General features: G+C 36.9%; 1 protein-coding gene across 2 annotated transcripts in view; it reads right to left on the minus strand.

Annotated features, from left to right (window-relative positions):
* Positions 1-6: 6 nt before the first annotated feature.
* fdxr (ferredoxin reductase) overlaps positions 7-17,894 on the minus strand; it is a 24,742-nt gene continuing 6,854 nt past the window's right edge. For both annotated transcript variants that reach the window (XM_016516251.1, XM_016516244.1), the window contains exons 5-13: positions 15,974-16,096; positions 9,313-9,426; positions 9,128-9,229; positions 6,968-7,075; positions 6,640-6,724; positions 6,091-6,269; positions 3,487-3,658; positions 2,340-2,513; positions 7-342 (exon numbers count right to left, since the gene is read on the minus strand). In XM_016516251.1, the coding sequence (XP_016371737.1) occupies positions 212-342; positions 2,340-2,513; positions 3,487-3,658; positions 6,091-6,269; positions 6,640-6,724; positions 6,968-7,075; positions 9,128-9,229; positions 9,313-9,426; positions 15,974-16,096 (1,188 nt within the window). In that variant the 3' untranslated portion in view covers positions 7-211. The remainder of the gene's footprint in view (positions 343-2,339; positions 2,514-3,486; positions 3,659-6,090; positions 6,270-6,639; positions 6,725-6,967; positions 7,076-9,127; positions 9,230-9,312; positions 9,427-15,973; positions 16,097-17,894) is intronic.

The following is a 17,894-nucleotide window of genomic DNA, read 5'->3' on the forward strand; positions in this document are numbered from 1 at the left end:
CTGTGTATGAAGAAGAGCAGCATGAAAATTGTGTCAAATGTTATCTTTTCTGTTCCACAGAGGAAAAACAGTGGAAACAAGAGTGAGGGCAAGATTATTTTTGGATGTTTTTATCACGTCAACAGATTTCCTGTTGTGACAGCACAGAGTTAGTTCAGGTGCGCTCTTGGCAGCGCTTCTATTAGCCCTGTAGGCGTCACCGGGTCGGATCTCAGGACCAGGCGATCTTCAGCATCTCGTCCACATCCAGAAGTTTTTCCCGGGCTTTTCCCTGGGATTTGCCTCTTTTCTCCTCCTCTGCATTAATTTTCTCCCATTGTGAAAAAAGCACCGTTCTCACACCTGTTGACACACAAGACCCAATAATAAAATTTTGTTTTCACTTTAAAATCTGATGTATGTATGTATTTATTTAGATTTTTTCTTTTCTTATAAGAATCAGCTTAGAATCTTGGAACAAAATCCATTCCATGACAAAGCATGGCTTTCATCAAAATTGTATTCCAAACCTCCTCTGACTGTGGTTCAAACCCAATATAATGCAATAATCCAGAGAAACATGCATGTGCAAAACAGATGTTTAAAGACCGAATCAGCAGAAAAAGCAGCAGAGTGAATGCTTTTGACCAAACCAAGTGAATGTTCATCGCAGGCAGCATTATAATGAATCACAGATGCGTGTCTCAACGTAAAGTTTTTCCAAGGTGGAGTAGCTAGTATAATAAAGCTTCTTTCTAAGAACTTTCTTTCTAAGAATTTATAAGAATCAAGGTCTAAGGAAGCATTACACATATCCCTCACGTAACAGACAATCCTAGAATGCATTGAAGTGAGCTCAGAGAAACAGATGCATACAAACTGGAGGATGAGAGAAATATCAATGAAGAACTGAGATTTTGCCTGGAGATGAGCCTTGGTGAAATAACTATAATTCATATCTACAGCTGAATAATAGCCATGTTAATTTTATTTAAAATTAATGTAAAAATGCCTTCAATCGACATCAAGTGCCATTCTAAAATAATAAAAACATCCAAATTAAAATAAAACAAAAAAACTACAATTTGTATTAATGCATTAATGCTATTTTTTATTAATAAATTTTTGTTAAAGTTTTGATAAAGTTTTTTAAAATATAAAGCTATAATTTGTATTAATGCAATAATGTATTAATTATATTCACTGTTTGGTTTTAATTAATCATTAATGAATTAGTAATATTATTTTTATTCATTTTATTTATTAATGTAAACATGCCTTCTATCAGCATTTTACTGCCATGCTAAAGTAACAAAAACATTAACATTAAAATATGAACAATCTACAATTTGTATTAATGCATTAATGTATTCACTGTATTTTCCTTCATCGTATAAATGCCTTTGCTCAGCATTTTAGTGCCATGTTAAAAATAATGAAAATGTTATAATTAAAATAAACTATGATTTGTAGTAATGCATTTGCTCATAATATTGTGACATTTTTCTTGCAATATTTCACACAATATTATGCCTTTAATCTGCAACGTCATAATGTCAGAATATTATCCTCAAAACATTAAGATTTATTCTTACAATGTTACAAACTTTTCCTCAGAATCTTGTATTTTTTTGGTAATTGATTATTGTAATGTGGTAACTACAATGCAATCATACATATCTGATGCTGCTTGAATATACTTCATATTTTTTGCTATTTGATACTTAGGAACTTAAATGACTATTTTACCATATAAATAGATAAAAAGCATTAAAGTGTACTTATGGCACACTCTATCGATAACAATGAGTCCTGTTATGAGCCTCATTTGTATGCTGACGTTGCTCTTAATCAGTTATATATGTGAACCTGGAGCACAAAAGCAGTCTTAAGTCGGTGGGGTATATTTGTAGCAATAGCCAACAATACATTGTATGGGTCAAAATTATTCATTTCTCTTTTATGCCAAAAATCATTAGGATATTATGTAAAGATCATGTTCCATGAAGATATTTTTTAAATTTCCTACTGTAAATATATTAAAACTTCATTTTTGATTAGTAATATGCATTGCTAAGAACTTCATTTGGACAACTTTAAAGATGATTTTCTCAATATTTTGATTTTTTTGCATCCTCAGATTCCAGATTTCCAGATAGTTGTATCTCGGCCAAATATTGTCCTATCATAACAAACCATACATCAATGGAAAGCTTATTATTCAGCTTTCAGATGATGTATAAATCTCAATTTCAAAAAATGTACCCTTATGACTGGTTTTGTGGTCCAGGGTCACATATTAGGCTGACTTTAGTAAGGACGATGCAGTCTCGGGGGTTTTGGTATCTAGCGTGTCTGACCTCGTGTTTGCAGAAGGGCAGTGATCGCTTGAGCGCCCGGTTTGTTGACTGACAGATCCAGCTTGCCCGCCTCCATATCCTGAATCAAAACGTGTGCCGTATCGAAACTGTCGTTCATGGTGGTTGCAATCACACCGGTAGGTCCGCGTTTGACCCAGCCGCTGCAGTACAGACCTGCCCAAACATTAACACAAACAATTACAAATATAGGTGGGAGGTGAATGAAGTACCCACAGTACTTTCAGTAGACTACAAAGCACTGAACAAAAATGACTGCCCACTGCTCCGGGTGTGTGTGTGTGTGTGTGTTTACTATTCAATGCTGTGCGTGGGCACTTGAATGGGAAAAATGCAGAGCACAAATTCCAAGCATGGGTTACCACACTTGGCCAGATGTCACATCACTTTATTATAGATACATTTGTTAATACAGTTAGGACGAAAATATATATGCAGATATGCAGTGTTTTTCCCAGATAGGGTCTCAAAACCAGAATCCGCAGGAGACGTTCTTACAATATTTTTTTTGGACGAGTACAAAAGCTTTTCCATCAGTTGCCCACCAAATGTAGTTTCCAACTAATATAAGAAACTGACCCGACATCTGGGGAAGTCGTGGCCTAATGGTTAGAGAGTCGGACTCGTAACCCAAAGGTTGCGGGTTCGAGTCTCGTACCGGCAGGGATTGTAGGTGGGGGGAGTGAATGTACAGCGCTCTCTCCCACCTTCAATACCACGACTGAGGTGAGACCCTTGAGCAAGGCACCGAACCCCCAACTGCTCCCCGGGCGCCGCAGCATAAATGGCTGCCCACTGCTCCGGGTGTGTGTTCACGGCTGTGTGTGTGCACTTTGGATGGGTTAAATGCAGAGCACTAATTCCAAGTATGGGTCACCATACTTGGCCACATGTCATTTTCACTTTCTTACTGTTCTCATAATTAGCACTTTATTTTCCACTAAATATAAGAACAGGCAACTTCCTTGAAAAACTTCCAGCCAAAAAACATAAAATATGCAACTAAAAAGCTAAATTAATAAAATGTAACTTATCCCAAAACAACATTCTTCTTGTAAGAACGTCTCCAGTGGTTGTTGGTTTTGAGCACCTGCTGATGGATGAAAACACACATTTTCACCCCTCTGACCTGCTGTGTCCTGCACTCTTCCCATCTCATTGGGCACGATGGCTCTTCGGGGGTCAAAGGGCACAGCGGGGTCGATAGGAATGCTTTTATAGCCGATACTGCTGATGATCAGACCACAGTCCACATCCTCCAGCTGACCGGTGACCTCTGCTCGCGCGCTCTCGCCCGAACCCTGATACACAACACAGAGACCACACAGACTTCACATCCGGCCCAAAACACCCTCACAAATACAGGACATTACATACAGACATGACAGAGAGAGGAAATATAGCTTCCTTAATAAAGATCAGAGTATGAGCAAAGCAATATTTCTAAGGCTGGACAATACATAGATTTATAATATTTTCATAATGATATTGATGGTAATATAAAACTAAAAAACACTGTTAATATCAAAATGTGGTTAATATTTATAAGTTTCTAAAGCCCATTTCAGCTTGTTTGTTCCACTTTCGCTTCTTGTTTTGCAATGTTTAAATGATGTAAGATAACACAAATCATTGTTTCGAGTTGGTTCATTTAAAAAAAATCGGTTTGCAAAATGCTCTGAAGTTGAGTAAATAATCTTGAAAACAATTTCCATCGAGCTCTCCATTTCAATGAACTGATGTAAAACAAGAGTATAAATAAATATACAGTGGAAAAAATTTAAAAAAAAAAATGAAATTCCATGCTTTGTAGTGGCAACCTTATGCTGTGCAACAATACTTACATTACTTATGTTAAATAATAAAAAATAAAGTAATACAAATGTTTATGGGTAATACATTCTATGTTGAATCAAATTAAATTATTCTTTTTAAAGCTACTTTTTGTAATGTCTACTTCTCATAATTTAGAGTATCCTTTGGGGGTTAATTTTTCAGTCAAAACTGATTACTTCAATTAATTAATCAACACATCATGTAAATAACTTTGTAAAACAACAACAAAAATGTGTTGTGTAATAACTGTATTGTGAAAGATGAAAGTGAATAATGTGGATGAATCACTCACATTAAGACTACAAACTTGTATTAGTTGAATTCAGGAATAAATACACGTAACATATGTATCCAATTAGCCCTGCAGTAATCATTTCTGTACAATTAGCAAAACACTTTCCTAAACCACAGACTTTCACACCAAACAGAAAGCTGGTTTGTTATCAAGCACAAGTGATCACAGTTCTGGCAGACTGTACATCTGATAACATCATCATGCTTCTCTCAGGACTTTCCAGATTTAAGACGGAGACAAAAATGCAGTCTTGTTGTGCAGTGATCTCTAAAAACCACAATGAACTCCAAAAACATTAGGGCTCAGATTACAAAAACAACTGTGTGTGGCAGAGCCAGTCCTGCTGGTTCAACTCATCGTTTAAATCACATTCATTATGATCACATTTAATAATGTGTTTCAGAAATATATATACATCCAAACAGGTTTATTGGTTAGAGATTTATTTAGGTTTACATAAAATGCCTTTCGCAATCAATTTATGCAAATCAGAAACAGAATATGGCACCAATTATATTTTTCCATCTGGAATATTTGTTTTGATATAATGTGGATGAATTGCTCACATTAAGACCACAAACTTTCATGACCCTTGATCTCTCTATGTATAATCTTAACAAATGTCTAGAGAACTAACTTATTCGTCGTGGTCCTAATTCTGTCTTGCATGTTTACCTCTCGATCTTACAGTAATATTGTGAAATATTTATTATATAATATTTAAAATAACTGTTTTCTGTGTGAATATATATTGTAAAATGTAATTTATTCCTGTGTTCAAAGCTGGATTTTCAGCATCATTACACCAGTCTAGTGTCACATGATCTTCAGAAATCATTCTGATTTGCTGCTCAAGATTTTTTTTTTCAAGATTCTTTGATAAAGTTTGAAGAACAGCCTTTATTTGAAATAGCAATATTTTGTAACATTATAAATGTCTTATGTACTTTTTGATCAATTTAATGCATCCTTGCTGAATAAGAGTATCAATTTCCTTAAAAAAAAGTTTACTGACTCTTTTGAACTTTTGAATATGTATACTGTGAAAAAGTTCAGATAAAATTAAGATACGATTTTTGATCTTTAAAAAAAAAAGATCAATCATTGTCAATTTCAGTTTACTTTTATGAATAAATAAACTTCACATATAAATCCAATTAACCATGTAATAATCATTTCCATATAGTTAACTTAGCAAACCAATGGAAATCATGGGCTGCGTCCAAAATCCCATGCTCTCTTGAGTAGGTACTTTTTTTGAAGAAGTAATTACTTCACGACCACAAAAAGAGTCCGTTCTATATAGTATGAATGTAATCTGGACGTACTACATTCGCAATGTTGTCATTTTCACATGACCTACCAGTGTCAGTTGGGTTGCATCCCTGCCATTCATTAAATCCTCTCCTGTGGCCTCATGGGATAGTAAAGTTTTCATCTTATGCACACTTAAGAATCACTCTGGAAGTAGGTCATCCAGGTACTTTTTCCCTGAATTGTGACACACTTATTTTGTCTCATACTGTTTTTCGCCTACTATATAGTAGGGAAGTATTTGATTTCGGATGTAGCCATGGTTCTTATTCTGTTTTGCACGTTTACCTCAAGCTTATTAAGAGCCAATCGGATTCCAGTAGCTCTTTTCCCATCAGCCCCCGCGAGAACCTCCACAGGACTGCGAAAGAAGCGAAAGCCGCAGCATTTCTCAGCTTTATCATCTCCTCCTTCCTTTACGGCTTTCATCATTAACTCTGTCAGTCTTTTTCTTGGCCTGGGAAGGTCTAATGAACACACACACACACACACACACACACATACACATACACATACACGTACACACACACACACAGTTGTGGAGTTGATTGCCATATCAGCTTCAAAGGCATCTTAACACCAGATACTGGAAATTGTTTCACACTGTTCCCTTAAAAGCAGTCAATGTGACTTATTAAATTTCATTATATTAAACATTGCAAGGCTTTTATAGTAGTTTTATGCTTTTATTTCTGGAGCTCAATATCATTCCCTATATGTACAGAGCAGTGTTAACCTCTTAATTTCCTCTTAGGTTTAACTGATGAAAGTCAGGGGTTTGGATTGACATGAGGGTTATTACTATGTGAATAAACCCTTTGATTTGAATGTTTTTACCTTTCAAAGCTTCTGCGATGCCCTCAAAGTCAGCGGGCAGCATGTCAGCCCTGGTGTTTGGCAGATTGACCATCTCTCTGAGTTCCTGAAGAGATAAACAAAAATAAACAGTCCTGTTCCCGCACACATTCATTTCGAAACCTTTCACTTGCAAAGTAAATAAACTATAATTATATATTAGAGCTCATGAGGGTTTTTCCATTATGCAATACACTGTTTTCTTCCCATGCATTCGATCAACAGGTCCTTCCGCTTTATTTTCCAAATTCATAGCTGTCACTCAAATGGTTTTTATTCACTTCGAGGGAGTGAAGCAAGAGAGTCATACCTTGATGGTACAAGCGATTTGAAGAGGTCCTCGTCGTCCTACGATCAAAACCCTTCGCACTTTACTGCCTGCCAATGCTTCTAGTGCATTCTGGGTAATATCGGTTTCCTGTAAGCAGGCAATAGAGGAGATAGCAAACTAAAATGATCAGGAATCAAGACAGGAAAGGGTGGTTTACTGAGGAAAAAGCACTTTCCTGAGTCATTACAGAAATTTAAATGATGTTATCAGCTCACTTGCAAGAAACAGTTCACCCAGTAATGAAAATTTGCTGGAAATATACTCACCCTCAGGCCATCCAAGATGCAGATGAGTTTGTTTCTTCATCAGATTTGGAGAAATTTAGCGTTACATCACTTGCTCAGCAATGGATCCTCTGCAGTGAATGGGTGCCGTCAGAATGAGAGTCCAAACAGCTGATAAAAACATCACAATAATCCACAAGTAATCCACACCACTCCAGTCCATCAATTAATGTCTTGTGAAATGAAAAGCTGAAAATCTATCAATGAGATGTTTTGAACTTCAAACCATCGCTTCCGGCTAAAATATGAGTCTTCAATCCATAATATTACTTCCTCCAGAGAAAGGGTCATCTTGTTTGAATCAGGAGAGAAATCTGCACAGATCAAGCACCGTTTGCAAGCCAAAACAGTCCAGTAATGGATGAAGCATTATTATGGACTATTATGGACTATCCATACAATGGATTTTGGCCAGAAGCAACAGTTTGAAGTTAAAAATGTCTTGATAGATTTGTTTTTTTACAAACGCGCAGCTTTTGGCTTCTCAAGATTTTCACTGATGGACTGGAGTGGTGTGGATTACTTGTGGATTACTGTGATGTTTTTATCAGCTGTTTGGACTCTCATTCTGACGGCACCCATTCACTGCAGAGCATCCATTGCTGAGACACTGATGCAACAGTACATTTCTCCAAATCTGATGAAGAAACAAACTCATCTACATCTTGGATGGCCTGAGGGTGAGTATATTTCCAGCTAATTTTCAGTTTTGGGTGAACTATTCCTGTCTGCAGGGAATTTTCAACATTATCTATGAATTTATTAACATAAAACTCTTCTCTGAACATGTATTGTTAACCATATGTGAGCCTTGTCTTGTGAGTCTTAAATAAACAAAGTAACGATTATTGATTCATTCAATAATTTAACATTGAGTTAAACACGGTGAAACTTGTAATTCAGCGAGTCAATATAGTAAAAGTGAGTCCTTCAAGTCAATCCATTAACACGTGGGATTAAGATTGATTCATGAGTCTTTAAAACAAGTTCATTAAACTGAGCTGGTTCATAAGAGTCAAGATTCATGACTCACACTATACTGGTCATATTATTTTTGCAGCACTTGGAGTCTTTCTCCATCACATTTGATTCAGACTACAAACGTTTGATACAATTCCTTCATTTAGCCATATAGATTCACTAGCAATGCCGAGTGTTTTAGAAAAGATCGACATCCACATCCACCAAAGAAGAAGATATTCAGAAGATACTCAAGTTTCATTAATGGAAGTGAAGTAATAACTTGTGATTCGGTAAGTCAATATAGTGAGTTAGTGAGTCATTTGACTGATTCAAACCATTAACAGTGGATTTGAGATTGATCCATGAGTTAAATCATTCCCTAAACTACTTCAAACCGATTACCATCTGGTACTTTTGCATATATGTGACCCTGGAGCACAAAAGCAGTCTTAAGTCGCTGGGGTATATTTGTAGCAATAGCCAAAAAAACATTGTATGGGTCAAAATGATCGATTTTTCTTTTATGCCAAAAATCATTAGGATATTAAGTAAAGATCATGTTCCATGAAGATATTTTGTAAATTTCCTACTGTAAATATATCAAAACTTCATTTTTGATTAGTAATATGCATTGCTAAGATCTCCATCTGGACAACTTTAAAGGAGATTTTCTCAATATTTTGACTTTTTTGCACCCTCAGATTCCATATTTTCATATTTTCAAATATTGTCCTATCATAACAAACCATACATCAATGGAAAGCTTATTTATTCAGCTTTCAGATGATGTATAAATCTCAATTTCGAGATTTTTTTTGACTGGTTTTGTGGTCCAGGGTCACATATCATAAGTCTCTCTAATATAGATAAAATAAACACAGTGGGCTCAGACCTTCAGCATTTCTACAGGTGCCAGAAGTATTCGGGCAACATCCAGGGCCACATTTCCCTGTCCTAGAATCACAGCCGTCTCAAAGCTGAGATCTGGATGCAGCTGCAGATCAAAGGAAATAACAGAGGGTTGTTTAGGGGTTATTAAACACCAAAACGTCTGAAGGGATTCAAAAGAAATGGCACCTCCTTATTACTGGGCAGTCCGTTGTACCATCCGACAAAGTCTTTAGCTGAGAAAACGCCAGGTAAATCTTCACCTGGAATTCCCATTGACCGATTTCCTTCGGCTCCGTAACTCTGGAAAAACACATGGTGCAGAGGAGGATGACTATAGGAACAGTCATTCTGCAAAATTAAATTAAATGATATGGCATGCAGTGATTTAGAGAAGACACCTACTAAAATGTGGTTCAGTGTAAAAACTGTGTAAAAAAAAAAGACATCTTGTCTTTGAATCACATATATCTTCATTGTGTGCAAAAATAGTTCTGAGACTGTTCTTTGGTGTTCTACTGAAGTGGGAAAGTCATATGACTTTGGAGTAACACGAGCATGATTAAATTATCATGCATTTTATTTTTGTGTGAAATAATTCAAAGAAATCATGCAATATACACTTTCACATCAGTTAACGTATATTCATGGTCAGTAAACTCCTTCAGTTTACTTTTAACTGCTGTAGATGTGCATCAAACCATGTGGGTCGTCATGTGATCAAATGTAAACCTTGAATGCAACATAAGCCACTTTGGATAAAAGCACCTGCTAAGTGGATCAAAGTAAATATTAGTATAAATGCTCTGACTCGTACAAATGCCACCTCTGACAAAAAAATACAAAAACAAAAAAAACACATATAGCCTACCCGACATCATCTTCAGTTGCATTTTTATTCAGAAATATTATAAGAGTAAAAGAAATGTTTTCACTGAAGATGCAAGAGATTTGCCATACACTAATCTTGCTTTTAGAAGATTGTTATCTTCCGGGATTTTATTTTACTGACATCAGGCAAAAAACAACAATCAAAGTCTTACACTAAAAAAAAAAAAGACTGATGTGAAAAAAAAAAGACATACAAAGCAGTGTACAAAAGTTTTTATGCCTGCTTATATGTTTTCATTTTCACAAATGCTCAAAGTTGGATATACACTACTGTTTAAAAGTTTAAGGTCCGTCTCTTATGCTCATCAAGGCTCCATTTATTACTGTAAAAACAGTAATATTATGAAATATTATTACAATTTAAAATAATTGTTTTCTATTTTATTGAATTTTAAAATGAAATTTATTCCTGTGATGCAAAGCTAAATTTATTACACATTCATCTATCTAGTTTTAGTTTACTGTACTTTTTTGTCCTTTTTGCATCATGTGAGAATTTGTATTGTGTGTAACATGAGCAAATTATCCAGAATTGTATTTATTGTGTAAAATAATTCAAAGAAATAATGTAATATATGCTTTCACAGCAGGTAACATATAAAAAAGGCCTCTAACACTAGCTTGCTCTATTCTTTCGGTTTTCTTTTTATTTATTATACAATTAAAAAAAAAAACCTTGCTATGTGTACTGCGTTAAGCTAACTGAGACTTGTTATAGCACTTTTATATTATTGCTCTTTTGTTGATTTTGATTGCTTCTATTGTCCTCATTTGTAATTCTCTTTGGATAAAAGCATCTGCTAAATGACTAAATGAAAATGTAATGTAAATATAAAACAGGAAAGGCTGGCAGTATTTACAAAGTATATACCAAGCCTGCATTTATTTGATCCAAACTACAGCAAAAACAGTAACATTTTTGAAAGATTTTTACTATTTAAAATAACTGTTTTTTCTATTTTTTGAATGCATTTTAAAATGTATTTTATTTCTGTGATCAAAGCTGAATTTTCAGCATCATTACTCCAGCCTTCAGTGTCACATGATCTTCAGAAATCATTCACTTTTCAATCACTTTTTATCAATTTAAAGCATCCTTGCTAAATTTCTTTTCCAAAAAAAAATAAATAATTATACTTACTTCAAGCTTTTGAATGGTATAGTGTATAATGCTACAAAAGCTTTTTATTTCAGATAAATAAATTAAGATAAATATTCAGATAAAGAAAATTCAGATAAATAAATCTTTGGATCTTTCTATTCATCAAAGAATCCTGAAAACATTTACTCTACTGTTTTAAATTTTGATAATAATAATAATAATGTTTCTTGAACAGCAAATCTGCATATTAGAATTTCCAAATTAGAAATTTTTGTTTTTGCCATTAATTGTAATAATTCAGTGAGATTTCACAGAGATCTGATCTGATCAGCATCAGTCTGTCTGGAATGACGTGAAGAAACAGAGCAAACTGAGACAGACTCAATCCAGAAGAACTGTGACAACGTCTCCAAGATGCTTCAAGAACCCTCCTGCAAAGCTACAGTACTGTTCAAAGTTTTAGGCACTTGTGTAAAAATAGTAAGTAATCATTTATTTATATAGCACCTTTCAAAACAAAGTGCTTTACAATAAAAAAGATCAATACAGCAACAAAATACAAAAATACCATCAAAATTAAGAAGAAGCCATACAATAAAAATGAGTCTTAAAAGAGGATACAGTAAATGCTGTAAAATGAGGATGCTGTCAAAAATTATGTCATGAATAGATTTGCTTTATCAATTAACTTCTATTAACTCAATTAAATCAACATTTGGTGTGAGCATCCTTTGCGTTTAAAGCAGCTTTTGCCTTCGGTGCACTTGAGCAGAGTTTCTCAGGAAGCTTTGCAGGAGGTTTCTTGAAGCATCTTGGAGACGTTGCCACAGTTCTTCTGGATTGAGTCTGTCTCAGTTTGTTCTGTTTCTTCATGTCATTCCAGACAGACTGGCAAACTGAGACAGACTCAATCCAGAAGAACTGTGACAACGTCTCCAAGATGCTTCAAGAACCCTCCTGCAAAGCTACAGTACTGTTCAAAGTTTTAGGCACTTGTGTAAAAATAGTAAGTAATCATTTATTTATATAGCACCTTTCAAAACAAAGTGCTTTACAATAAAAAAGATCAATACAGCAACAAAATACAAAAATACCATCAAAATTAAGAAGAAGCCATACAATAAAAATGAGTCTTAAAAGAGGATACAGTAAATGCTGTAAAATGAGGATGCTGTCAAAAATTATGTCATGAATAGATTTGCTTTATCAATTAACTTCTATTAACTCAATTAAATCAACATTTGGTGTGAGCATCCTTTGCGTTTAAAGCAGCTTTTGCCTTCGGTGCACTTGAGCAGAGTTTCTCAGGAAGCTTTGCAGGAGGTTTCTTTGAGCATCTTGGAGACGTTGCCACAGTTCTTCTGGATTGAGTCTGTCTCAGTTTGTTCTGTTTCTTCATGTCATTCCAGACAGACTGATTAATGTACACACAGCACCCCATATTGACAGAAAAACACAGAATTGTTGACATTTTTGCAGATTTATTAAAAAAGAAAAACTGAAATATCACATGGTCCTAAGTATTCAGACCCTTTGCTCAGTATTTAGTAGAAGCACCCTTTTGATCTAATACAGCCATGAGTCTTTTTGGGAAAGATGCAACAAGTTTTTCACACCTGGATTTGGGGATCCTCTGCCATTCCTCCTTGCAGATCCTCTCCAGTTCTGTCAGGTTGGATGGTAAACGTTGGTGGACAGCCATTTTTAGGTCTCTCCAGAGATGCTCAATTGGGTTTAAGTCAGGGCTCTGGCTGGGCCATTCAAGAACAGTCACAGAGTTGTTGTGAAGCCACTCCTTCGTTATTTTAGCTGTGTGCTTAGGGTCATTGTCTTGTTGGAAGGTAAACCTTCGGCCCTGTCTGAGGTCCTGAGCACTCTGGAGAAGGTTTTCGTCCAGGATATCCCTGTACTTGGCTGCATTCATCTTTCCCTCGATTGCAACCAGTCGTCCTGTCCCTGCAGCTGAAAAACACCCCCACAGCATGATGCTGCCACCACCATGCTTCACTGTTGGGACTGTATTGGACAGGTGATGAGCAGTGCCTGGTTTTCTCCACACATACCGCTTAGAATTAAGGCCAAAATGTTCTATCTTGGTCTCATCAGACCAGAGGATCTTATTTCTCACCATCTTGGAGTCCTTCGGGTGTTTTTTAGCAAACTCCATGCGGGTTTTCATGTGTCTTGCACTGAGGAGAGGCTTCCGTCGGGCTGCAGTGATGGTTGACTTTCTACAACTTTCTCCCATCTCCCGACTGCATCTCTGGAGCTCAGCCACAGTGATCTTTGGGTTCTTCTTTACCTCTCTCACCAAGGCTCTTCTCCCCCGATAGCTCAGTTTGGCCAGACGGCCAGCTCTGGGAAGGGTTCTGGTCGTCCCAAACGTCTTCCATTTAAGGGTTATGGAGGCCACTGTGCTCTTAGGAACCTTAAGTGCAGCAGAATTTTTTTTGTAACCTTGGCCAGATCTGTGCCTTGCCACGATTCTGTCTCTGAGCTCTTCAGGCAGTTCCTTTGACCTCATGATTCTCATTTGCTCTGACATGCACTGTGAGCTGTAAGGTCTTATATAGACAGGTGTGTGGCTTTCCTAATCAGGTCCAATCAGTATAATCAAACACAGTTGGACTCAAATGAAGGTGTAGAACCATCTCAAGGATGATCAGAAGAGATGGACAGCACCTGAGTTAAATATATGAGTGTCGCAGCAAAGGGTCTGAATACTTAGGACTATGTGATATTTCAGTTTTTCTTTTTTAATAAATCTGCAAAAATGTCAACAATTCTGTGTTTTTCTGTCAATATGGGGTGCTGTGTGTACATTAATGAGGAAAAAAAATTAACTTAAATGATTTTAGCAAATGGCTGCAATATAACAAAGAGTGAAAAATTTAAGGGGGTCTGAATACTTTCCGTACCCACTGTATATATATATAATGTGTATATGTATATTCATATATGTATATATATTTATATATATATATGTGTGTGTGTGTGTATATATATATATATATATATATATATTAGTTAGCTTAGTTAATTTTATACATGCATTATATATCTATGTATGTGTGTGTATAAAATTAACATTATATGCATTATAAAATAAATGTAAAAAATTTCCGTTTGTTTGTTTACAAGTACGTTGTATACAGTGGGTACGGAAAGTATTCAGACCCCCTTAAATTTTTCACTTTTTGTTATATTGCAGCCATTTGCTAAAATCATTTGTTAATTTTTTTTCCTCATTAATGTACACATAGCACCCCATATTGACAGAAAAACACAGATTTGTTGACATTTTTGCAGATTTATTCAAAAAGAAAAACTGAAATATCACATGGTCTTAAGTATTCAGACCCTTTGCTGTGACACTCATATATTTAACTCAGGTGCTGTCCATTTCTTCTGATCATCCTTGAGATGGTTCTACACCTTCATTTGAGTCCAGCTGTGTTTGATTATACTGATTGGACTTGATTAGGAAAGCCACACACCTGTCTATATAAGACCTTACAGCTCACAGTGCATGTCAGAGCAAATGAGAATCATGAGGTCAAAGGAATTGCCTGAAGAGCTCAGAGACAGAATTGTGGCAAGGCACAGATCTGGCCAAGGTTACAGAAAAATTTCTGCTGCACTTAAGGTTCCTAAGAGCACGGTGGCCTCCATAATCCTTAAATGGAAGACGTTTGGGATGACCAGAACCCTTCCTAGAGCTGGCCGTCCGGCCAAACTGAGCTATCGGGGGAGAAGAGCCTTGGTGAGAGAGGTAAAGAAGAACCCAAAGATCACTGTGGCTGAGCTCCAGAGATGCAGTCGGGAGATGGGAGAAAGTTGTAGAAAGTCAACCATCACTGCAGCCCTCCACCAGTTGGGGCTTTATGGCAGAGTGGCCCGACGGAAGCCTCTCCTCAGTTCAAGACACATGAAAGCCCGCATGGAGTTTGCTAAAAAAACACCTGAAGGACTCCAAGATGGTGAGAAATAAGATTCTCTGGTCTGATGAGACCAAGATAGAACTTTTTGGCCTTAATTCTAAGCGGTATGTGTGGAGAAAACCAGGCACTGCTCATCACCTGTCCCAACAGTGAAGCATGGTGGTGGCAGCATCATGCTGTGGGGGTGTTTTTCAGCTGCAGGGACAGGACGACTGGTTGCAATCGAGGGAAAGATGAATGCGGCCAAGTACAGGGATATCCTGGGCGAAAACCTTCTCCAGAGTGCTCAGGACCTCAGACTGGAACTAAGGTTTACCTTCCAACAAGACAATGACCCTAAGCACACAGCTAAAATAACGAAGGAGTGGCTTCACAACAACTCTGTGACTGTTCTTGAATGGCCCGGCCAGAGCCCTGACTTAAACCCAATTGAGCATCTCTGGAGAGACCTAAAAATGGCTGTCCACCAACGTTTACCGTCCAACCTGACAGAACTGGAGAGGATTTGCAAGGAGGAATGGCAGAGGATCCCCAATTCCAGGTGTGAAAAACTTGTTGCATTTTTCCCAAAAAGACTCATGGCTGTATTAGATCAAAGGGGTGCTTCTACTAAATACTGAGCATTTTTCAGTTTTTCTTTTTTAATAAATCTGCAAAGATGTCAACAATTCTGTGTTTTTCTGTCAATATGGGGTGCTGTGTGTACATTAATGAGGAAAAAAAATTAACTTAAATGATTTTAGCAAATGGCTGCAATATAACAAAGAGTGAAAAATTTAAGGGGGTCTGAATACTTTCCGTACCCACTGTATATATAAAGATTTATTATTTATTGCCATTGTCAATTTTTACTATGCAAAACTGGCACTTGGTGAATGATTAATCTGGATTGTTGTGTTGTGGTTTGTATCCTCACCAGCACTACAGCGTGGTAAGCTTGTCGTAACTCGTCAATCGTCACATCTTTACCCACATTCACATTGCCATGGAAGCTGCATCGTTCATGCTGGGCCGTCTGAGTAAAAGTGTTAATGACATTCTGGAAGATTAAAATGAGGAATAAAAAAAAAAACATGTATTATTTTACTAGCACATATTTACAATAGTGATTTATGCATAGGAAAAATAAAGCTTAAACATGCTTAAGTTTAACGATATCTAATAGTGCAATGGCTTGTTTGTTATCAAGACTGATGCTCGTGATGCTTATAAGTGATTGTGACATGTGGCCAAGTATGGTGACCCATACTCGGAACTAGTGCTCTGCATTTATCCCATCCAAAGTGCACACACACACCGTGAACACACACCCGGAGCAGTGGGCAGCCATTTATGCTGCGGCGCCCGGGGAGCAGTTGGGGGTTCGGTGCCTTGCTCAAGGGCACCTCAGTCGTGGTATTGAAGGTGGGAGAGAGCGCTGTACATTCACTCCCCCCACCTACAATCCCTGCCGGACCTGAGACTCTCTAACCATTAGGCCACGACTTCCCCTAGACTAGTTTTCTAAAAAAAACTTCTTTTTTTTTTAATGTTGGTGGGACAAAAAGCAATACACATCTGGCATGGCATGAGGGTAAGTAAATGAAGTGTTCTTTATATTTTGTGTTATCATGGTGTAATTTAATTATAACTTACCTGTCTTTCTGTGAAAAGTGATGGCCATCTTTGGAGAGTCTCTTTTACTGGAGGCTCCTTCTCTACAATCTCTTTTCTTCTCAAGGAGAAAGTGGAATCCATGTGCTGTGATATCAAGGTGGAACTTGGATGACTTTTCTTCATTTCCTCCACAAGTTGTAAGCGTTTAGATTCCATGCTGCAGTCATCCTCACCAGCAGGACAATTGGGAAGAAAATTGATTTCAAATAGTTTAGGCCTTTTAACACTTCTCACAGGATCTTGGCTTCCCCTTTTTCCTGCATTTATAAGAACATCTGTGCATCCAGCTCGACATAGCTTCGTTCTGTAGTTCTCGCATGCATGCGGGAACATCTGAAGGATCTGTACTGACATAGTCACAACATACTGTAAATCAGACATGAACAAACATTCATGTTGTCCTGGCAGTAATCAAGCACTGTACGTCATTCACTTTCAAGTCTCATTTTTACTGATGTTTGTTTTTCTGTTTCCTACATGAGGTCATTACTGATTGAACCACTCAAGCGCTCTTGTACTACACAAATAGATGAAATGAGTGCATGCTATCATTTCCCCTAATAGTTTTTAAAGCTAAAGTCATATCTATACATTGCCACTAAATGGCATAGTTCAAACAGATAGTCCTTATGTTAATAATGAGTGAATATATATTACAATAAGGGTGATAAGAAGGTATTATAACATCAAATCAGCTCGAGTCATCATGAAACAGTGTTTGTAAATTACATGCAGCAAATAACAATAAATGCAGCATATTAAACCACATGCATTTTTAATAAAACACTAAGTTCTAATACATGACAACATTTTATGACAGTGCTCGTTCAAAGAGGAGGAAATAAATCAATTTAGCAGTTCAGTTTTGGCCAGGCCCGGCGCCAGAGGGGGGCGTGTTACAGTGTGTTACAGGCTTTGCCCCCCACGGACATCCCTGTGCCCCCCCCTCCGGACCGAGGGGGACGGCCGGACTTTAGTTTCGCGTGTATAATAGTCTAACTCGTAGTGTAAAATAGTCTAACTGATTGCCTTTAGATGGAAAAGCTGCCCATAACTCCTGGTCTAGGATCTGTTTTCTTCGTAATAATAGCATAACGATATAGATTTGGCAAACAAACCAGTGTATCTGCCCTTCTGTTTTGGAAAGCGTCAAATGATTTTACAATGCATTTTCGCAGAGG

The sequence above is a fragment of the Sinocyclocheilus rhinocerous genome, unplaced genomic scaffold, assembly GCF_001515625.1.
Source record: "Sinocyclocheilus rhinocerous isolate Xijiao unplaced genomic scaffold, SAMN03320098_v1.1 scaffold402, whole genome shotgun sequence".
Lineage (NCBI taxonomy): Eukaryota > Metazoa > Chordata > Actinopteri > Cypriniformes > Cyprinidae > Sinocyclocheilus > Sinocyclocheilus rhinocerous.